General features: G+C 40.8%; 1 protein-coding gene across 2 annotated transcripts in view; it reads left to right on the top strand.

The window, feature by feature from the left end:
• Window positions 1–16897, top strand: part of AIG1 (androgen induced 1) — a 123231-nt gene extending 106334 nt beyond the window's left edge. For both annotated transcript variants that reach the window (XM_035322934.1, XM_035322932.1), the window contains 3 exons: window positions 3143–3258; window positions 12835–12998; window positions 16225–16897. In XM_035322934.1, the coding sequence (XP_035178825.1) occupies window positions 3143–3258; window positions 12835–12998; window positions 16225–16262 (318 nt within the window). In that variant the 3' untranslated portion in view covers window positions 16263–16897. The remainder of the gene's footprint in view (window positions 1–3142; window positions 3259–12834; window positions 12999–16224) is intronic.
• Window positions 16898–24329: the final 7432 nt, after the last annotated feature.

Below are 24329 nucleotides of genomic sequence, written 5' to 3'. Positions count from 1 at the left end.
GGAAGCAGCACTGAGTGGTGGATGCAAAATGGGGAGGAAATTGCTGTTTGCTGCGCTGCGGAGACCAGCACTTGCTAGCAGATCTGTCAAATATCCTTTATTTTCATTTTTTTTTCAGTAGTAATAGAAATGCCTTATCCATATTGTATTTTTTGCTCATAATAGCATAGTTTACTACTATTATAATACACTGTACTAGTCACTATATAAGTTGCCCTTTTCTTTAAGACTCAAAATGATGCAGAATGACAGCTTCTGCTGTAGTGAGTAATCGTCCTCAGCATTTTGAACCTCCTCATGCCTGAGTCTTCTCTTAAGTAAGCCTCTAGAGATATTTTGACAAGCAGGGTGAGAAATGTGCCGTCCTTCCCAGGCCTGTACCAAGCCTGATGGTGAGTAAATGGGATCGGTCCCCAGGATACCAATTGGGCATCTTTGGTGAGCACCGCATGATCTTTAACAAACAGGTCAAGGAAGCATCAACATTATTTTCTAAGTGTCAGATTCCACCTGTCCCAAGTTTATTCAAAAATCAGGTGGTAAAAAAAATAGAAGGTGTGAAATTTCTGGCCTTCTGCACCTTTCCTGCTCCTGGTGGATCTCACTCCAAGCACATTTGACCCCTGCTCACCTTTACCAAGCCTTCGTCCAGGTGCCGGGCTGATTCACATTTGGTATTTATAGCTTGAGTTTTTGGAGATAGCTGTTTGACAGAAGGTATCCCTGCTTACAAAGGGTTATGTTTTTTAAATTAAGGTTTTTGAAGGGGCTGGAAGTGTAGGAAATGGAAATTTTGTCCTTGTTGTAGTTTGGGTAAAGTATCAGAAGTAGCTTTTTAAAGTGGTGGTTTCACTAGAATATCTTAAACTGAAGTTCATCCTTGGCTTTTTAAAAGTGTGCTGTTTGCAGGTAGCACCTGCATTTGCTCTAAGTGATTAAAGATACATGTCTCTGTTTTTTCTCCTTACGCTTTTAATTGCACTGTGCTTTTTGACAGGATGTTGTACATAAACTCTTCAGTGCTATAGCTCATTATCCTCTTCTTTTTCTTACCTTTAGAAAAGAGCAGAAAGGAGAATTTAGGAAAATAATGACCTATTTTATTATATAACCACAGGAAAAAAGAAAGGAGAAAAGGATTCTGGATTAGAGAGCAGTTACTGAAATTATTTTAACTACTTTTTAATTGGAAAGCTACTGAGTTGTTATCGTCAGTGAAGAGTGCAACAAGCAGTATCCGAAGTGGCAAACACTTCAATTGAGAAATACGGTCCCCAAGCTCTGCAACTGTCATGTGTGTTACAAGCAGTTAAGACTAAGTGACTGTATCCCAAGAATACGTCATACAAGAAATATCAAGGGTGGGTTTGGGAGTTAGAAGTCTTTGCTGTCTTCTGTTTGTGCCTCTGAAGAGGTTATGGAGGCAGGGCAGGGAACACTTGCACAGCCTCCAGCTACAGGGTTTTGGGGGCTGTGCAGCGAGGTACTGATCTCTGTCTAAAGACCTTTTTCACCCCGATGCAAGACTTAGAAGTGATCCTCCAGGGCTTGTACTGCTGTCAGTCCCTGTTAATGGACTCCGGAGGTGCTGCACAGTTAATAGAGCTCTCATCTAACAGTGGGCACCTCTATTACAGAACGCATGTAAAACATCTATGCGTTCCCTGGATGCTGTTTTACACAGTTTAAAGGGATGGGGGCGGAACAAGTTGTTAAAAGATGAAGATATTGAAAGCTCCCCTAACTGCTGTATTATCCACCTGACGTTCTCCAAATGCCAGTCATTAATTACTAATGTATTGAAAATCAGAGCAGTTATCCGATTCAAATTATGTTACATCTGTGAGCCAGAGCCTTTCCATTATCTTATCATTTCCCATTCAAACAATTCTTCCTTCTCCACATTTGTTAAAGGCTCAGTACCCCGCTGTTTCTTCTCATGGGAACCTGTTATTCACACAAGGATATTTCTATTCCATGTCTGTCTTGCCTTCATGTGCGTGACGGTCTACAGCATAACTACTGCGAACGTACCAGTCCAGCCCTCCACCACCCCAAAGTACTACATGTGCACATCTAACGTGGCCAACATAAACCATAACCTTCGTTTCCAGACATAGTGTGGGCCCAAGGTGGCAAGGCAGAACACGTTTCTGGAGTGTGCAGTAATGCTGGTTCTAGGTGAGGTGTGTATTCGGAAATGATGGGCTTTATTTCACGACACGCTTGTGCTTTGCTTGTGTATATTTTCATGCCTGCCAGCACTCTGAGATCTAGACATCAAGTGCTGGGGGCAGGCTAGGTGCAATTTTTCATGCTGCTGACGTTACTTGGATGAACAGACCTTCTCAGAAGGGACAGTGTAGGAAAATACGTATGGAAAAATGACAAAATAAGGTCTTTCACAGCTAAATAAAGACAAGTGGCTGAAAAGGTTTTTACAGCTTTGGCTTTCATATATTTCATTTGGGAATCTAAAACCATTTTGCACAATAACTAACAAATTAAGATTCACACCACCTTTCCAAAGAAGATAATTGCTCCTGCCTTGCAGATGAAGGAACAAAGCTATTGAGGCTATCATTTGAAAATATGTCCCCTGTTCTCAAGTCCCCAGATTGAGATACATTTAAACCTAATTCTCAGAAGCATTAAATACTTCCATTTATATTCATACATTTGGCATTGTTTGTGCCTAGAGCTTCTGAAAATCAGACACATTGCCTCTTAACTTGAATGGTCAAAATAACCAAGATGATGTGGCAAGCATCACAGAGCAATGGCAGGGCTGAGCTAGGACAGGGGTCCCTGTCCCTTCGGAATCCATGTCCCCTCACGCCACATCCTGTTCTCACTCACTGAGTGTCCTTCTTGGATCCCTGGCCAACGTGAAAAGCATGTTCTGCTCACTCAGTTTTCCCTCGCTCTCTCAAACAATTGAACGTTATAGAGGCAATATTAAGCGTTTGGGTTATTGATCTACTTTATAGAGTCATTTTACCTTTTCTTTCTAGCCGTCCAGAAACTGTTTTTAGGTTTTTGTGATTAAGATTCTTGTTGCAGAACTAGCTTGGAAATGCAGTGAGAATCATTTGTATCACCTGTTTTTCCCCTGTTGTTTTGTGTTGTGTTTTTTTTTTAGCATACAACAGTTTTGCCCTTTATATTAATCGAGATGAGAACAACACATCATCAGTATCCCAGCAGGAGCTGCGGACTGGCTGCAGTGTGCACCTTCGCTGTTGGCTATATTTTATGGTAAGGGCTGTACATGCTGTGTTTTCATATTGTATTGGGGGTTTTGTACTGCTAAATTTGGGCACATATTTCATTATGGATATAATCGCTAACAGATTCACGCTGCATGCCTCGTTTGGTCCAAGACCTGGGCTTTGTCTGGTTTCCCCAGATGCTTATATTTTTAGAAAGTATATGCCAAACCTCACACAACAGGAATTTGTTGAACAATCCCATGTAAGCAGTGGTCTTTCCAAGGGTACATTTTTCGACCTTTTTTTTCAGGCTAAATGTTTTTCTTGGACCTTCATTTTATTGCTTAGGGGTTTTGTTCTATCAAATAAAATCAAGAATAGGCAAATGATTTCCTGCATCGGTATTTACACGGCAACAGAAAAGATAGAACACTGTCTTTTTTCTTTACTAGTTCATAAATTCTTTCTGTAAAATTGATTGCAAAATAAGCCAGTAATCCAAACACTCTACAGTTTATTTTAAAAAATGCAAATGTTTGTGAAAAACTAAACAGCAATAACCTTTCCTATGCAACATTAAATTCTGTCATTGGGCAGTTTCTATTCAAGCACCTGACTTATATGATGGAGTTAATTTACTTTGGTCATTCTGGCATTTTATTTTTCACTAAGCCTTTGTTTAGCTAACAGTGCTCCTTTGATACCATATATCCTCTATCCTTTCTGCAAACATTTTCATGATCTCCTGTTTACTTCTTCTCATATCACAACAACCCTCAGCTCAGAGGATGTTTTCCAAAACTACAGATAATACTGCTTTTACCACCAGTCAAGTGAGATCAAACTAATGAGAGAGGAACACAGGCTCAAGGCAGTACTGTAATCCTCAGCCATGCTATTTTTCCCTTCGGTCCAATGAAAGAGAAGCCGTTATTCATATACATCAACGCGCATCAAGTGATCATAAAACGATTGTAATCCGGCTGAAGTGGGATGCTGTGTCCCAGGATGCTAGTCATATTCTGACACTTACTTTTATAAATACGCATATACATCTTAAGCTAGAATAATATTTTCAGTTTTAAGATAGGAACAGTCTCATGCATAGAGGTGCATAATGATTTCTTGAGGAGAAAGGACCTTCTTTTAACACTTACATGATAATGAGTAACTGTGCTATTTATTTGCCACCTTCTGAAGGTGCCTAGGCACAAGGTAGCAGAGTTACTGTACCCGTGATCTGACCTACTATGGCAGTGACAGTTTTCTCATGATCGTCTGAGTAGACACATGGAATAATGTTCAATAGAAATAGAAAAATGAAGCAAACTAGTTCTGCAAATGAAATAAAAACAGAGGTGTCTTAAATTCTTTTAAGAAGCTGTTACAGTATCAGTGTGATTCTCATATGGCCTGATCCTGCCTACTACAGTGCATCTGAACCCTACAGCTATAAGTACAATGTAAAAGGAAATTGTAGGACAAATAAAGCAAAGGAAGAAGGTTCTGCATTAAGAAATTAACTGCTAAGCAGATACTCGGTTACAGGCTACTGTCATCTCCCTTTGCTTTTGCTGTTTAAGGATAGGCCTACTCTCAAGTGACTCACCTTCTGAGTTGGGATTCTGCAGAAGATGGTATGAGACAATTGCTTATTCTACCTAATAGTAGCCCTGCTAAAATCTGCACTTGCAGTCCATTACTCCATCCATTTTTATGAAAGGAAGTCTTTGGGAAGACCAGAGGGAGACTCACGCTGTACCATGCCATCATCTGCAAGTTCTGAGTCTGCAGCCTGCAACTGTTTTTGAAGCCTTTGTCCAAGATTTGGCTGGGGCTGCAGGGTAAATCATGGTACAATGGTATCAACAGAGTGTATCTGATGTTCACAGACTGGGGAATAGAAGTATGAAAAGTGTATTTTTCTCATCCATCCCACTCGGGGGTGCATACTTTTCACAGCTAAGGTTCACTGTCTTCCTACTGCTAGGTAACCACATTGAAGTACTGACTGTGATCACTTAGAGGATTTGTAATTATATCATTAGGATTTGCTGCTGTTGTACACTTTAGACCCCTCAAGGTTAGCACAGTGCATTACAATGAGATGACACCTGCAAATGACCCAGTTACATGCAGCCTTTTGGAACTTCCTTCCTTTGTATCTTTGGTTGTCTGTGGGCCCCCTGCTGGTGCATAGTTCTTGGTTTGTTTGTTTGTTTTACCTTGAAGCGAGATATCTGCTGCTTGAGCATTAGAGTCCTTCTCCCTACGTCATTGTTCCCTCAACAGAATTGTGTTCACTGAAACTTCCTCAGTATAAAATGGAGGCAGTTGCTAATCAGATGTGCTCCGTGTTTTACCTGTGAATTTTGAACTCTCCCCACCTCATCTGAAACTTTCTTACCATGCTGCATGATTTATCAAGTCTAGCTTTTACTCTAAAGGAGCACACAGGAGGATATTGTTTAGTTTAGATTCTGTGAATGCATTTTTCAACTCCAGGTAGAGAAGATCTTCTGACTTGCTTCATATGTGGCTGAATCTTTCACATAGGGAAGGGATGGTGGAATAAGGAGTTTTTATTATATGTATTTGATTAATGAGAAAAGAGGAAAAAAAATCTGAATAGAATCACCAAAGTTAGAATATAGCTAAATAATTTGATATCCTCTAAGCATTCTTCAGAGACATGTTATCTGAGAAATATCCTTTCTTGAAGAGTAAAAAAAAAATATTTAATTTATGTTTTCATTCTCTCTTCAATCAGGAGAGCAGACTTAGCTCATGTACTGCCTGTGGAGGGAGAGCTTTGCCTTGCTCTTAAGGAACTGTGCTCAGGCACAGCATTCACAGATTTGCTTTGCCTGTTGCACACCATACATGGATTTTCAGGATCGAAGTCATGGGTTAAGTTGGGAAAGGCCAATTGGCTTTATTTAACATGGCTTGAAAAGGTCACAATTTGTATTGAATTGCTAAATCTAGACAGTGCTAAGAAAACCCAAGAGCTTGCCAGTACTACCAGAAAATACTGCCAATGGGAGTATGGAGTTGGTTGTCAAGGAACTGAGAAGAGCCAGAAATGTGTTGCTCCTTGTAATAAGAATGACCTCATGGCAACTAATATCAGAGCCTAATATGTCCCTAAAATAAACTGAGACATATACATTTATTTAAAATGGCTTTCTTGTTCCCTCTGCTTTTGAGTACTTGAGGATGCCAGACAATCAGACCCTAAGAATCTGATTCTACTGCCGTAGTCATGCAGGGCTACGTGTTTGGGAGCAAAAGACTTGATCTGCTCTCTCGTTGCTATCTTAAGTCCACTGGAAGTTCTCTCCACATGTGCCAGGCTTGGACTCAATTCATAAATCTATTAAGCTGATAAATCTATTTCCATATCTCAGGTACCTTTAAACTTTCATTTGAAAATAAAGTTTGACTTTAAGTGATTTTAAGAGAGTTCTGTAGATGTGCTGAGGGAAAGCATTTAGATGGTGTAATTTGCTGAATTCTTCTTGAGTGAATTTAAGAAAGGAATGTACGCTCTGAGAATTTGGAATGGATTTGAGATAGCTGCTGTCAGCCTTGCTGTAGGATTTCCATGAGCGGTTCTCCATAGAAGGAGAGGAAGATCAGAAAGAGCAGATGTTGGCAAAAGGATAGGGATGCCGACTGCTAGGACAAACCTTGAAACTGAGAAGGGAAGGGTGAAGTGCAAAAGAGTGAAGCTTGGAGAGAATTGGCAGCCATATTTATTAAGAAGGCATGATTCAGAAAGCAGAAGGATTTCTGAGGTGGAAGTGACAGATACAGATGGAGCAGAAGACACAGCATGGCTGTGCTAGGGTCTGTTGTGTGTCTGCATGTCAGCAGAGGGCCGTAAATGCTTTTGGAAGTGAGCACTGGGGAGAGAAATTCAGTAGGGATCAGGGGAATCAATGGTTGAGGAGAACCAAGTGAAAAGCCCTCAAGGCAAGTAAAAGAGATGAACCACTGGTTAAAAGAGAACATGGGTAAGGAACTGTGCAGCTCACAGGTCAGCAGCTTGAAAGCTGAAACTGTGCAAGTAAGTGGGAAAAGCTTGGAGGGGAAGAGAGAGACGGGCCTTGAAATTGGGGTGGAAGGCTGACAGAGAGGTGGGTGATAGATGCGACAACGCAGAGGAGGAGAAAAGAGTTGGAGCCAGGACTACTCAGAACAGGAAAGAGTAGGAAGAAGTAGAAGCAGCAGAAATAGGCCAGAAGGAGATTAGCATCCCCTGTGCCTGACCCAGAAGAAGGGTGGAAGAGCAAAAGTGCTTTCAGCAAGAGAAGTCTGCACGGATCCTCAGCCCATTAAGTCTGACGTGGCCATTATGGACTGTTACATTCTGGCTCCCCTCCACCTCCACATCCTCAAGTGTTTCAGTCAAAGCAACAGTACAATCACAGATGACATGCATAGTTAATACATTCTCACTTGCTTCTGCAGCTCCTTAAAATATAGCTCAAGAAAGCATAGCAACCATTTCTATATTTAAAATTAAATATTTATCAAAATAGATGACTTCAAATCCTGCAGAGTTTCTGTCATTCTAGCTACCTGTACGTAAACAAAAATTTCTGCTAAGCTTTGTCCATCCCAAAGGATGACAGCACTGTGTCATGCTGAGTATGTTTTGCATGACATTACTGTGTGGCATTATTTGCAGCTGCAGTTTTCCAGGATTTGTCTTTTGTCTACATCAGCCATTCCATACCAGGAGGACAGTCCCATGACTCTGGTATTGTTCAGCAGCAGTCAGATCAGTGGAGAAGAATCCAAAAAAAAAAAAAAAAAAACAAAAAGAAATTGGAAAGAGGAAATTATTGCTTTTAGTTCTTGATGGCTGTTTATTGAATTCATTTTTTAGAATGTAAAATTTCTAAACATTACGCATTCCTACTGTAGGTGGCTTACACCTGTTTGGCTGGCATTATAAAGATCCCAACATCTTAAGATGGGTGAGAACTTAACAGTTCTGATTAGATGCAGAATAAGCTGTCCTATGTTTTTGGAAGAAAAAATCATAAAGATTGATGAAAATGTCCCTCACATCGCTTCAGTCAGCATTAGAAACCAAAAGTAGAACAGATTTAGTGTGGGTCATTGTGCTCCTGCCTCTGAAAGCGCAGGGTTGGTCCCTAGTCTGTAACCACAAATGATTTGTTCGTTTGAGTTTTGAATGACTCAGCTGCTGTAAGCCCGTCACCTCCTTTGGGAGACATTCCACAATTTAATAGTTCTGGGTAAAGTTCTCCCTTTCTGCGGAAAAGGAGAGTGACGCTAGGAAAGATGAAATAAAAGCGTAGAAAGTGGCCATGTCCTGTCATTTGATAAATTGTAGCCACAAGGGGAACTGGCTTGGGATCTGTTTGGGGGCAGAGAATCTGCCGTCCCTTGTGCCAGTCACTGGAAACCTGAGTGGCACAGAAGGTGTAGGAGAGGATCTGCTTCTGCACTGCTGCAAGAAGTAACCAGAAGGGAATTACCGCGGTGGATGAGAGTGGCTACATATCAAGACTGTGACTGTCGCTAATGTCAGATGCTTCAGAAGACGATTCAGCAGGCCATTTTGGAATGACCAGCCTGTAAGGAAAGCTTTCTTCCAAAACCCACATCAAAAACTGGATGCTCAGACTTGATAGTTTATACACTGTGTACTCTCTGAACTTAAGCACGATTGTGAACATTCTTACTGCTTGTACCGTCTCCTGACTTCAGAAGCTTCCTAGAGTTGTGTGATACTGCCCAGAGCAGAGGAGTGAATTAAATGGAAACACGACATCCTTCCAAACTTGTATTCTATTTTTTTTAATATCATGAGTTCAGTGATATGTTGCTGCAAGATAAGGTGGACCATTCCAGAGGTTAATAAGACGTCATGCAGAAAGATACTTCCTTTATCAGATTTGAATTTCTTGCCTCTGTGTTGTGCTACAGTGCTGCTTCTGCTAGGAGGAAGAGCATTTGAAGCTCGTCAGCCATTCCTTGGCTTGCATTTTTTTTCTGTGTCCTCTCATTCCTTGCTCTTGAAAAGTTCTACAGCCCTCCACCTAGCACTTCTGTTTCCAGATCACACAGTTGTTTAGCTCCAGATTTAGCTGAAGGATTCCATTTGGGCAGGAAGTGGGTGAAGACTCAGAGTCCAGGCCACAAAGTGCCAGCAAGTTGTGATGCCTTTGCAAGTGTTTCCAAACTCACAATCGCCGTGTAGCCATGGTGAAGGAGCAACCGCTTCCTGCAACTTGGCTCCTACTGCAAAACCTTTCAGTTGTCATGGTCATCTACCGTGATATCCACCTATTGAGCTTGCTTGTACCAGGACTAGATTTCACACAAGGTTCCCACAGTTGTTTGAAGTAGTTGCTTTTCTTCATTAACAAAAAATCTGTAGCCGAAGAAATGTACGTGTATCTTCTCTGCATGACTTTCATCTTCTCAGACAGACTTATTGCTGGAAAAACGGCAAACAGGAAGACTCGTTACTTTGATAGGTGAGATATACAACATCCACTGTATACTAAAAGTGAAAAACAGCCACAAAGTCAAGCTTTTTGACAGATATTTTAAAAAGAATAAATAGTGTGTGTTAATAGCTTTTTCTGTTTTCTACACCATCTGGTTGAAAATTTCCCCAAATCACCACTTTTTTTAAACATACATTTTAATTTGAATACAATGTGGGAATATCTCCATTCCTTTTTTTCTTACCAGTTCTAACAAATGGAAAAAAATGAGCTCTGTCACCTATATCATATTCCTCTTTGAAAAATGCACGGTTGCATCTACATTGGCTGTCACAGAACCAAAACACAGGAAGGTTCTAAGTTAATTTTATCTTCTCAGAAGTAATCAGCCCAGTTTTAACTTCAGCTTTTTCTCATCAGTATATTTTTATCTAAACAACCCATTTTTTTATACCTGTTCAATAACAGGGTCTTAAATTGGATCTAGATTTGCACTCCTAAGTAAATCTTAATGCATGCTCCCCTGTGCTTATCTAATAATGAGGTTGGCCGGGAATAATGACTACTGGAATTGCAATGTTAAGGGCATTCATTAACATTAGTAATCAGCAATCTTGTATGGAGGCTTTATGCTTCTGGTTGATCAGCTCTTTATTGTGCAGCGTTGAGTTAGCTTGTATTCAAGCAGGAACGAACCCGCTAAGAAAGGCCATCAGGTGAGGTTTCCATGGTAGCAATCATCCTCTTGCTGCTGCCATTTGTGGTGCAGGCAACGCAGGAGCAATCGGCGTGTCAGTGCTCAGTGCAGAGAAGGCTAACACCACTCCATCAAAACGCAGAGAGCAGGGAAGATCAGGGTGGCTGATCAGCTGAGTCCGTGGCAGGCATCTCCTGTCCTCAAAGCACGAGCTCCTACGTTGTCACTGCCCCGGGGACAGATGTACAACAGGTAGGTTGAACACACGAGCTGTGTCACCAAACAAATAACAGGCTACCGTCCTGGGCAGCAAAGAACAGAGTTCATGAAATGTACTCGAAGATTCTGAACTAACCAGACACATCTGACATTTGTGAGCTCATCGGTGACTCATTGGTCAGATTGAGAAAATATTTCTTCTTTCCAGCATAAATGCGTTCTAGTAAATGTCACTTCTGCTTGGTTCATGAACTTGGGTACATAGGTGCCGTTTAGAACATCCCTTGAAAAGTCCTTCTGTAAAGGTCCTTATATTGATGGACAGCTTCATCACACCAGAGAAAAGTGAAAAAGAGACACTGGCTTTTTTTCATTTTTTTTTTCATTGGAGCTTGTTTTTCACAAAATGATCATAAAACGAAAGTAAATGAACCAAAAAATGCTGGGCAATAATAGATGCTCCCTCCTAAGCCAACCTGAGAGTAAAAGACACCCCATAACCTTCTACCAACTACCCCATCCTTTTCTTTGACCAAGTGGGACATGGTATCCCCTGTTACCACGGGTTACACAGTAACCCTTTATTTTTTCACAGTTACCTTTATCTTGTCAGTTCAATTCTGGCACAGAACAAAGTCTGGGAAAGTAACTGTAAAGTATAAAGATCGTTTTCCATATGTGAACTCCTTTGGAGAAAGTGTTTTTAGTCTGCATTTAGATCATGCAGATTAATTTACCAACACATGTAAATTCCTACATGAAGTGTGCAACTGCTAAAGGTTTGGCTGTAATAAAAGCTTTTCTAAGGAGGAGGGAAGCTATGACAACCATGAACATTTCCAGGGTGAGGGAGAATCATTGAACAGGGATGCTGCACTCTCTGTGTGACAGGCATTTATTACAGTGTTTTTGAGTAGACTTTTGTGTTTCTGCTCATCAGGAACCTATGACTGTTGACGTAGTGATCAAAAGTCTTCCTTAAGCAAACAGAAGTATCAGCAAGTGAAGCAAATCATATGGACATGGAAGTCTCCATCAGTAATTGTCTTTGTGACTGCTTAGTCTTCTCTCTAGCTGTGCTTCACTGTATGCTTCTCTCTCAAATTGCAGGATCAGAGAGGAAAAGATCTACATTCTTACAGAGAGCCCAGCAGCTCACAGGCCCCAGTCTGGTCTCCGCTGAGCATTTTTCCCAGTTAGCCTCTGTGATGTTTGCTAAGATTTTTGGCAGCATTTCCCTTTCTTAGGTTCCAGCTACTGGAATGCATGGACTCCGTCTGCTCCCTTCTGACTTCACCGTTTCAGATCTCAGTGCAACAACTCTCCTTTCAGAGAGTGCAGGTGTCCATGCAGCCACACAGAGGGAAACCACGTACCTGGAGAGGTTCTTCGGGCTGTATTGCAGTAGAGCTGACACACTGTCTCTTGGGTTAGTGTAACGATGATCTCCGCTGTAGCTGAATGCTAAAAATCTCTGTGACACCAGTGAGTCACCATCATTCCTTTTCCTTTATTGAGTGCAGTAGGCAGAAGTTCACTGATGAGAAGGTTTCTTCTTCTTTTTTTTTTTTTTTAATGTTTGTCCCACCTAGAGAAAAATCATTAGATCCCAAATGATACCAGGTAGCTGAAAGGAAAAGAGGAGCAGCCTAAAACACAGGTGCTGAAGAGCTATTGTTTTAAAGAGAAGCTGAACCATGTGTTTCTGGAAACTGAGACACTTTCCAGGTGTGAAGAGGAAAAGCAGCAGACACACACAAATGTATACAAAATAAAACAAAAATGCTCCAGAAAGCCAAGAGTCAGGCCGTGTAGGAAAGCCTCAAGAACACTGAATAATCCTTGGAAAAAGAACTTGCTTGGAGTTGAGGGAGTGCTGCTCTTTCCATGCTACTGTATAGAACAGGAGGGTATATTCTTTGTAAAAATAAAGGCAACAAGGAAGTGCCTGCCTACATCAGAAACTGAAAATTGGTCAAGTGCTCATATTAATTTTAAAACAAGGCTGTAACAATACAGGAAACCAGTCTTTGTTTCATCATTTTTGATGTCTGTTCTCAAAGGATATCATCCGGGCACTCCAAGAAGCTGAATTTAGTTGCGACTCACTGTCTTTTTAATGATTTCTTTTTAGGTTACAGTAGCGAAGCCAAACTATTTCTGAAAAACAGGGCTGTAAGAGTCAGTACTTGGTGTTTTTGTTCTGTTTCAGGGTGTGCTGGATTCACCATGTTACAGGAGTGTGGGTGTACCCGCTTCTTGAGCACCTCAGCCCAGGTGTCAAAATAATCTTTTTCGCAGCTGTTACTGTAATAATTAACATTTTCTACTTGATGGGAGAGGTTCTGAACAACTACATCTGGGATACCCAAAAATGTGAGTATTGTTTTAGGAATGTTAGCTCCTGAAATGCTCGGTCAGGACTTGAAGATGCTCCCCTGAAAGTCAAAAAGATTTTTAGTAGGCTAAAACAAAGGAAAATGACAAAAGTTCCATTCAAACTTCTAGCTTACTTGCTCTTAAAAGCAGTCAAATGAATGGAGTGGCTGCTGGAAAGCATGATGAGCTATGAATGAGCTATGTATTTTCTTATAACTTCTAATACTAATTTAAGAGCTGTTGGCAATTACCTGAAAGGTTTACAACCCACTTGGTTCACAACCCACTTATTAGCTGATGAACCCATTAAATGCAGCTAGAATAAAGTATCATTTTGTAGGAATGCTGCTAATGTTAAACTTAGAGTTAGAAATAAAAAACTGTATTCTCAGATATAAGGTATATATAAGTATTCTCAGATAAGGTGTTTTCTGCTTAGAAATTTACTCAAGGAAAATAAATATTTTAACATTGATCAAATAATAGGAATGAAAGATCACATTATTGGAGGGTAAACATAATTGTATAACCTGCATTCATCTACCATGCCAAGGCCAGCCAATGCTGAGTAAAGGAAAAGGGAAAATAAGACAAACACAAGATTAAAAGTAGATGTCTTTAGTCTACGAAAGATGGTTTTCATTTGTCAAAATGCAATAAATAAGCAAACAACATTCATATTCTCCTCAGGAGCAAGTCACAAATGGAGTGAAATACTTGCTCAGTGGGAATTCTGTCATTACATTAATTGGGCCCATAATGGATTGTGACCATATGAACAGCTGGCATCCCCGTTTGGGAAACATAGTGTGCTCTTGTTAATAAAACGTAAATTCACATGGTAGCTTACTGCACACACAATTCTCTTTTAACAAGTCCTCTAGTGCTAGGTAGAGCCTGATTCCAGGAGCTCACATCAGTTTTACCGGCCATTTGCTCCTGTTAGCAAGCAGGTGCAAAGTGGTTTCCTTGGTAGTACCCTAGAATCAGCGGCCATTGGTCCTAGGGTTCATGTGTGGTTTTGAGGCCTCACTTGGATGTCACAGTCACGTCTATTTTAATTATTTGTATTATTATAATTATTCAGGAAAGAAGTTTCTAAAAAAGGCAGCCACACGGAATACTTTCACTTGGCCTGTGTGAAGTCCTGTATGAAGCATAGTAACGTGGTGAAGAGTCACATATTCTTACCAAGTCCATGAATAAATAAAAGGTGGAAAATCTCCCTCTCTATTCCACAGTATGCCTAACAAAATCTCTGGTTCTTGTGGCCCTCCACCCCAGAAAAGCTGAGGTTAATCATGTCATTCTTCCAGTAGGCCCACCATGGCCTTGTTATCCTCTCTGTTATTTCCTTGATTTGGTTAAAGAATATTGATCCACACTCCCTTGTGGCTCAAGCACTTGCAAACCAGATAATGCCATGAGTCACCTGCTATGTTGCTATGCTTTAGACACTTTGCATAAACCAAACCTGAGGTGTATGACAGTGGAAATTTAAAATAATGCCAATCTGTCTCCTTGCAAGATTTGGGAAAATACCATTTGAAAACTGTACCTTTAAAAGGGGCTTTTGATTAGTAAGGTTTCAAACTAAAGCAGTCTGCCATGAGAGGTCTGGGGTGAGGGGGGGGTTGTTGGAGTTCAGAGGTTTTTTTCCTTTTCCTCTGGAGACGCATTAAATAAAACCTCACTACTGACAAAATGATTTGCAGTTAGTTTTTCCAAGTTAAACCACAAACATGGTAGGCAAGGAAAAATTTGCCCTTTCTACAAGCCAGTGTCTGTCCACAGTTTTTGAGGGTATCTGCATTCCTGCCAAAGTATTTGATGCATCTGCAGCAGAGCAATTCAGAAGAAAGGAAAGAGGCTCTTTTTTAAAGGCAAATAAAACAGCTCATTTAAAACTATTGGAAAAGTTCCTTACAGCAAAAGGCAGAAGGCTCGAGATTGGCTCTGCAGCAGCCTTGTAAACCCACTGCAATCTTTTGGACCCAGCCTCTTGTTTTGGTTGTTAAACCTGTGCCTATGGCTCTTCATCGGTTTGCCAGCGACACCCAGGGCCGTGGTACTTGTGCTGTCGGCAGGGTGCAGACCCGTTTGGTTCCCTCGTGCTTCTTCCGACCAAGGCCACTCTGCAGTTGTGCTTTCTAACTGCACATGGCTCTTGCTGTTTCCCATCCTGGAATTAATTAGCCATGTTTTGAAAGTGACTTTTGGTGTAACTGCCATCTATGCATAGATTGCATTAGCAGGTGATCTTACTTGTGACTGGATTTTCCTCTCAACGTTCTCAAAAATTACTTCTTTTTTGCCTTCAGTCCTCAGAGGTCTGTCTTTTCCAACACGCAGCAAGCCTAAAAATCTCCAAAAGAAATATTTTTATTTGAGATGTTTGGCAGAGAGGGCTTAGTCAGAAGAACAATACTTTTGTCAGATACCAATAGTAATTCATTGTCCAGGAACAGGCATATGAAATAGCTGAATGTTTTCATTGCCAGAAAAAAAAAAAAAAAAGAAAAAAAGAAAAAAAAAAAACACAGTCTGCTGCCTGGCCCAGACTTTGCTCAGCACAGACAAGAGAAAAGTCCTGCAGCAAGGATCAGTTCTTTAAGGAGCCCTACAGCCAACTCAGCCCTCCTGGTATTAAAGACATGGCCACTACAAGGAGAGAGAGGCACCCTATCGACAGTAACCGGTTCTTCATTCTTGTGCTCTCAAAAAAGGGAGATGTATGTAAAAGTTGTTAAAAATCCAGCGTTGAAATGGGAGGGGGGGGGGGGTGCTAAACTTACTGAATTCTGAAACAGAATTTTTAAAACTTGCATTCAAATAAAGTCAGCTGCTTAGCTTCAGCTCTAGTAACATCTACTCCAATTTGCTCTTAGGTAAGCAGAGGAGCCGAGGGAACTGAGTGTTCCCAGTCCCCTGCAGCAGTCAAAGGCTGAGCGTGCGGCAGGGGGTTCGGCTGGTTAAAAAAGGTCCGGAGGGAGGGAGGGCTGCGCGGTTCACTTCTGGACAACCACTGCCATCAGGTGTGCAGATGCTCTTTTCATTCACAGCAGGTGAGGTAACACATGCAAGAGCATGTGAGCAAGGAGGGGAGAAACAACAGCAATAAAGGGAAAAGGAAGATTAATGCATTAGAAGAAACTTCTCTAAATAAGCTCTTCGTTTTTATTCGTTTGGAGATTTTTGAAAGCTGTTCTCCATATGTTTTCAGGTATTGAAGAAGAAAAAGAGAAGACAAAAATGGACTGAACAATAGATGCAACATGGAGGCTTGTTCATGGCTCCATGGAAGATTTCTCATCCCCGACAGAGGTTGGCACGGAGAGGAATCTTCTGGAAATCAGGCAGTTTAGTGGGCCTTCTGCTCAGTGCAAGGATGTTTTGGTTTTTTTAATGAAGGAAAATGATTTTAGCTAAGAATAATAATTATGTTTCAACCTCCATTCCTATTTCTCCATGCTTGCATGTGATACACACATATAAGATGTATATTTATCTCCACAGCATTCTCAACATGCATTTCTTGCATCAAATAAGTCATTAAATCATTAAGTCATTAAAGCTTTCCACTTCCACCCAGAAGAACAAGTTCATTCTTTGTATTGTTTGAGAAAAGCTTAACCAGATAGGTCTAATATGGGGAAACAAAACAATCCTAAATATTCAAAGTACAGTGTAAAAATATATTACAGTTAATTGCATGAATGTATCCGAAGAAGAATTCAATCTGACTGAAATATTAATGTAACATGTAACAGTTGCCTTAAATCAGTGATGTTAATAATTTTATCAGTCCAGTCAAGATTTATTTGCAGTGCTAGACTACCTGAATATGATGAAACTTTTCTTAAATATGCCTAAATAAAGATCAAGTTACCCCCAGGTTTATGTTTCTTCATGCTGATTCTTGAAATTCTAGATGGATTGATGGCATTTGAATGATGTATTTTCAGGTTTTCCAGTGTCAGCTGTATTTGATATTATTTCTACGTGAGGATTTTTCTTCTTATTTTCCCAGTACAAGACCTGATTCTGCGTTTTCAAGTTGTAAGTTCTCAATACATGGGCTGAGCCATTAGCATAGTGCGAGAGAGAAGATATAAGCCTTACTTTAGGAAGGCACATAAGCAAATGCCTGTTGTATCAGGAATATGCCTGTTTGTGTCTGGAATTCCATTGCAAAACACTGGCAATGGTCGAAATGACAGAATTCTTTTTAATTATCAGGCAATTGAAAAGGAACTGTACTAGGCAGAAAAAAATGTGTAGAATTAATTGCTGATTTTCAGCAAGAAATTATTTTATAAAAAAGATAAACTTAAAGATCCAAGTGTCCTGATGTTCACATCACACATACTCATTAGTGTATTTAGGTGTATTTATTTTATACACATATAGAGCACTTTAAAGGTATATGTTAATGTGTGTTTTTTTTCACATGGATTCCTGCAGGATTTTAATATAACTTAAATATGTTCCTGCTCTGGAACAGTTCTGGGGGAAACTGATCTCATGCAAATCACGACCCGGCTCCCCAGAACTTTTTTTAAATCCACTACTGTTGATGTACACATGATCATAGAAACGGTGCAGTAGTTCAACAGTGTAACTTCGGATTGTTTCTTTCAAAAATGAGGCTTATGTGATTGTATTGCCTTTGTGACTGTCTGTCCTCTCAGTAATTTTAATTTGGTGGTCAGAGTTGCAGATTTCAAAGTTAGTCAGGCTACTAGAAAGTACATGGAAATTATGTGGGCCAATAAAGGAGATGGAGTTCACAGGAGAAGGTCCCAGAGAAGGAGAGGGCAGAACACACAATCAGCCATACTTCCAGCTCAAGATACTTCAGCTTCATGAGTACTGATGTCTAGCTGCTCCTGATGAAATAATGTTAAAGGACATGAGGTGGGTGTTGAATCTTGAAATTTAAGACTTCATCAAACAGAAAATCTGAGTGAATGCTCCTATAGTTGGACCTTTCCAGCCAAATTATGACAAGTTCAGTCCTTAATGAATGTGCTACAGGAAGGCACTGTCATGTCACTGCAGTCAGGTAAGTCTAAAGAAAAGCTAATGCATCCTGCATTTGTCTGCTCTTTGCCATTGCATGGTCAGGTCACCACTGTCAGAGGACGTGGTGCTAGCACAGCCTGGTAAGGGGGCTTCTGGCTACCATGAGGCAATCAGGTGTTCTGGAGAGCAAAGTGCAGATGTACGCAGGGCTACATCGAGCCCAGTGATGTGTTGGTGCTGCTGGGCGTCTGCAAGGCGTGCTTGGGGCTGAGCAGGGGAATTTACTGCTTTGGGAAGAGCATTGGACCTGGGCTGACTACATTCATTTGTGCATTGCTGTGGCTGAGCTGAGCTCTCCTCAGTGTGTAGGGGATGCAAAACCGTAAAGCTTCTCTTGACAAGACCAATACTGAGCTGGCACCAGTAAACCCTGCTGGCCCCAAGTTGACTGAGCAGAGCACAGAAAATGGTCAGTACTCCCAAAAGTGGGAGGGCACCTCAAAGAAATCTGGCCCAGCTCTGCATGGAACTGGTTTGGGTTCCGTGGCTCCATGCCAGGTAAAAATGAGTACCCTGTCTACGTACTCAAACTGTCTTTGGAAGCAAATTAGCTATAGCCATGTGGCCTTGCAATAAGGTTATTAAGCTCTGCTGGACCTGAGCAGAGTTGGCACAGATGCACAGTAATTCTGCAGCATGGTTACTCTGTCCACAGATAACTGGGCTTGATTGTAATAGATGGTTGTTACTGGAGGTGGTTGGATGTCTGTTATTTGCAACAGGCTTTAAAAACTCGGGAAGAGAAGAAAACATGGATTCTGTCGTGTTTCAGTGAGGTATGAGCTGTTTAAAGTCACCGCTTTTGAAAGCTTTGGTGGCATGTGAAAGTACTGAGGGACAAAAGTGCTAAAGAATGTAGCCATAGTTTTTGACTGCAGCAGTAACAGTGACACACAGTGCCGTTGTGAAGAGATTATCGACAGTGGCTGAGGGTGGGAAGCTCAGAGCCCAAACCCTTTACACTGGTCAGACAGAGAACTTGCATAAGCCATGCTCTGCTGTTAAACCTAGCACATTTTTGTGATTTTATTTATTTATTTATTTATTTTATTTCACCTGGATTGTTTCCATCACTGAATTCAGGAGTTCATTGTGATGGAAAAGGGTTAGGTAAAAATAAGAATTTCCAACATGCCACACGGCTATACACACTCTGGCTCTGCTGATTCGAATGACTAACTGAATCCACAGACAGGTATCCAAGAGGAAGAAGACTTCCATTCAGCGGTGCCACACAGGGAAAATTAAAATTGTCTTCCCTTTTATCTGTGAGTTTGTGAATATTCAGCACCTCAGAAAAATAGATTGCCGAGCTTAGATACCAGTTACGGGCTTAAACCCCTGAGGCTGGCATTATTAGCCAAAGGCAATATATGTGACACAAAATGTGATAGGTTTAATTTGGTTTCAGGAAATTTATAGTATTTGGAGAAGGTCTGAACTCAATTTGTCTTCTCAGGTCTCAGAAAGTTCTCCACCTCCTATGAGCTTTGTATCATAGTATTTAAAGTCAAAAAAATTTTAGAGCATTAAATCCAGCCTATGATGTATGAACAACGATATAAATAACTTAGGGGCCTGTGTACCCAGAGAGTGCTCTTCTAGACTGTGTTCATTCCCTTTAGAATTACACAATCCATCATGCTTAAAAAAGATGATGGATGAATGATGACTAAAGTAAAAGTCACTTGTAAACTTGCCAAATTTCAACCATCTTGGCTGAAATTGTCCCTGAAAGGTATTTCTCTTGGGGGAACTTTTTTTTTTTTGGTGGAAAGCTTTTGTCAGAACAAGTCATCTATTTCCAAGCGAAAGTCTATGAATAAGACTTTTTTTTTCTATGTCTAGAAACTTTTCTCTACTTTTGCTGTGGAACTGGTTCTGTGGAAGAAGGATAGCAATTATGTTAGTAACACTTTCTACTTTATGACAAAAATCTACTTGTCATTGTCCAGGTTGTAGGAAGAAACATGCCTGCACTTCCCTGTAGCGCACAGGTAATTCTCCAAAGTGCTTATTCATATGCAGAGTTTGACTTCCAAGACGCACACCAGAATGGGGAACTTGATCTTGGTTCCCATGTATCGTCAATGCCTCCCCAAAGCTGATGCAAATAAAGCTGCCTAGAGCAAATATGAAGGAGACAAAGCTTTGAGGAAAACTTGAGCAATAGGTTGTAGATAAATACGCGAAATGGAAAGACTTCTAGCCTTTCCCTTGAGAACCACAGTAAAATTAAATTATTAATATTTGTTAAGTATGTCATAGCTGTAATGATAAACCACATAGAAAATTCTGTGAAGGAATCATTAGTTTTGTTGTCAGAGAAGAATATAGCATGCAGTAAATAAGGCAGGCTGCCACACCTTGAACCACAAGGAAAAAACAAAATATGGTGTCATCATTCAGTGAGCACCATCCATCATGTGTTATGAATAAGGCAGAGGAAAAAATATTGTGTGATCATCTAATTAAAGGCAATATCGTAATTCATACTCGCAAGGGGCCAAATTAAGGTTGAACAGACGGCCTTAATTTTGACATTACCTCACTCTTGAATGCCTGACTTTGCAATCTTAATAATACTCTCTTGACTTAGTATAAAACACAAAAAAGAGAGATTTATTTAAAGCTGGTTAGAATGACTAGCCACAGAGTTGCCATGAATTTGAGTTTGACTATATGCCCTGTTTGGCTTTACAAAGCTCGTTCTCACTTCCTGTGTGCATTTAGATACCCTGAAATGTATTTGCACAGCTCTCATACCACTCTGTTGCAAAGAGATTGCCATAATTTGCTAACTTTTGCTGCAGCTTCAGAATGAAATTATTTTAGTCTGTAATTTGGCTTATGTGTGATAAAGCCATATTTTGCTTTCTCTCTATAGCAACCGTTGCCTTCTTTTAAAGGGGTCTGACAAACATTTTCCCCAATATTAAGTTGTTTCTTTGCTTCTCTGCCCACCAGTAGTATTTGCTAAATTGCTACCAGTGCACATCAAGTCTACTTGGACACCGTGTGAAGAGTGAAAAATGGCTAACCCTTCCCCAGGCTCCCCAAAGGCTCTTCGTATTGCTAGTAATGATATGATACACAAATGATATACAAAACGGCAGCTTGTAATGATAAGGCATATGTTCTTATTTAATTGTTCGTTTTAAATTTGCTATTCAAAGGCTATTTCAAACACTGACAATAATTTCTTCTTCACCTTTTACTTTCTATAAAGATTGGGCAGTCTGCAGGGCTCTGATACAAGCTTGGGTAGCCTTTGAGGACTCTGATGCCATTAGACTGAACACTGAAAGAAGGATTTATAATCTAAAACTTGAGATAAAATACAGTCCTGAAAAGACCATCAACCTGAGGCTAACATCACTGAGGTAGGTTTGGTGTTCCTGCCCTGGGAACAAAGGAGCAAGCAGTGAGAGATGTGTAAGTGTGGTCGCTTCTGAATGCACCTTGGAGGAGATATGCTACCAATCCTGTCTTTAATGTTCCTGCTTTTAATGTGAACAGGGGCAAATGATGGTGACAGATATTTTCCATCAGCAACAACAAAAATAAAGCTCCTAACCAAATCCTAATGCATACCAGTAGAACAGGTCATATCCACTAGGGTATCCCAGCTGCTCTGCACTGCTCCGGTGGTTCGAAGCTTCACACGCCGCTTTAGCCAACCACTTAAATGAGGGTCACAGGTGCTGCAGTAAAACCAGTGAGTTTTATTCTATATTTGGCCCAAGGTGTTCATATATGTTGTAAAAGTGCAAATGTCTTCAACGTGCCTGATTGCAGTATTAAACCTGGGGTTTGTACATACAGCTCTGAGTATTTCAGAAATCCCAAGAAATAAAAGGATTTGCAGGTTTGGTTAATTTCCGCAGGGGCAATGATCTCTCTTTTTCGAAGCAAGAGGAGCAAAGGGGAATGAAATTAGTCTGGAAAGTAAACAGATTTAGCTGTCAACATCTGTTTAGAAACATCCTTAAGCACATGCTGAATTCAAAGCATAGGCACAGGTGCTTTTCAATGCAGAGGCTTTGCTGAATGAGGGTGCAAGCAGACTTGCAGGTGGGATGCTTTCTGCAGTGCTCCTAATGACATAGTGAAATGAAAGAGCTTTTTGTGCTTAGAGTCTTTTGAGTACAGTGACCTCCTCTTACTTGTATTATTAAAAATCTCTAAAAACAGAACCGTCGAATTTACAGACCATAAACAGCAAATATATTTAATGTATATTCTCCAATATAAGCAATTTTATTTTTACCTAAAATGCACTCTGTTTTGTTCAAATAACAGATGGAAATCAATGGGTTTTAATGTAACCCAGAAGAGCAAGATATAGTCTTACTCCCTTAAATGCCCTTTTCTTGTCCAGACCACGGCTGTAAAAGGATTTGAACCTCAACACGATAAATGCCAGTACGGAAATTTGAAAGGTAGGCTACAGACTTCTTGGCCCACCGGAGGAGCTATTTGCTGTTCCTTAGAGCTGTGTAAAGAGAGACAGAAGTAAAATAGAATCTGTTTCATATAATCTGTATTGTGGCTAATCATGTTGTCCAAGTTTGGCATTTCATATATAGCTGATGTATTAAAAAGTAAACATCTGCCCTTAGAGTGGAGAAGTATCTCTGCAGCGTGCGTTCTAAGTAGACTGCTACAGTACAGTCAGAACTAGGACGCAATATTTCTTTGCTTTTTTAATACACAAATGGTCCCCACAGTATGCATATTGTGTATGTCAAAGTTCAGCACACATGCTTACATCTATACATACACACATGGCAACACAGACACACATGATCTTCTGTAGAAACAAGTAATGACAGTCAGATGTTAAATGACAGTTCCTTGCTTACCATGGAAAGGAATCAGGAGCTATGAAAGGTAACATTCTCGACATGGACAGTAATTCCACCCTGTCTCCAAACGTGCAGCTCCTTGTGCTTCCACTCTTCCCCTCGGCGTAAGGCTGCTGAGCTGCAGGACATGCTGCCCGTAGCAGTAGGGACAATCGGCAGCTGCAGCACTCTGCACTCCACTGTGGGCAGTTACAGATAGGTAACATTCACAGACTCTGCAACTCAGTGCAGTTTGCGTTGCTTAAGAAATTTTTGCTTCTGCATTTGTGGATGTTTAATTGGATTTTGCAGGCAGAGCAGTGCCTGGCTAGCCTTCTGCATGTAATTGTCCTAGTTTATTTGCTATGTAAAATAAAATAATTTGTTCTTATTTAATAATGCTTCCCAATTTGGCTTCCAAGTTTGCACCTGACAGATGTAATGGGATAAAAGAGGGGAAGGTCACTCCTCATCTGCTACTGGTACTAAGCTGCAAGCCATTTTCTCTAGGGGTGGCTTTACAGAACAGAATTATTATTAGTCACAGAGCAGAAGGTGGCAATTAAGTGAAAAATACTTAGGCAGCAAAAATTATGATAATGGGGGACCTCAACTACCTGTATGTAGTATGACCAAGAGTCACCATGGGACAAGTTATAAAGAAGGAATTTCTTGAATGATAATTTCTTGAGCAATCTGCTGTGGAGTACACAGAGGAGGAGAGTGTTCTCAAACCTGAGAACCACAGAGTCTCCTTCAAGATGTAATCCCAGGTGAACCATTAAGCAATATTGACCACAGCATAATGACATTCACCCTCCCCGGGGCAGAAGAGTACCTAAGCTTTGTACAGTGACCCTAAATATCAGAGGCGAGTGGCAGGGAGGACAGGAATGAAAGGGGAAAAAAAGCTCATTTTAAAAAGCTGTAAAATTTAAATTAGATTTACAGTGTACACGGATTATACTGGCAAAACATGTGAGGCTTATAGCTGAAGAGCACCAGGTGTGCATGGGGCTGCTCCACAGCCTGTGCTAAGGGGAATCCTGCATGTGCAGACCAGCAGGGCTTGTGTCCCACAGGATGGGCACACTCAGGACATTTTCCCCCAAAGGCCTCAGGCTTGGCCATACGCTCACACCCAGCTGAGGGTGACTTGCCTCCAGCAGAGCCATTCTACAAAGCAACTCTCTCGGCACAGACAGTGGCACCTTCTCCCATGCAACAGGGACATCTTGCAGCGAACACTCATGAGGCAGCTCTTGGGAAGCTGTGTAAGAGAGAACAAGTGAAGATAAAGTAACCCAGTTAGAAAAACATCACCTAAGTGTAGCCCACAGCTGGTGCTTCTCAAGAGAGATGCACTCAGTCAAACTGGGCTTCAGTCTCTCTCTAC

Source organism: Oxyura jamaicensis, chromosome 3 (assembly GCF_011077185.1).
Source record: "Oxyura jamaicensis isolate SHBP4307 breed ruddy duck chromosome 3, BPBGC_Ojam_1.0, whole genome shotgun sequence".
Lineage (NCBI taxonomy): Eukaryota > Metazoa > Chordata > Aves > Anseriformes > Anatidae > Oxyura > Oxyura jamaicensis.
Note: the sequence above shows the minus strand (reverse complement) of the source record. Positions and strands in the feature narration are given on the sequence as shown.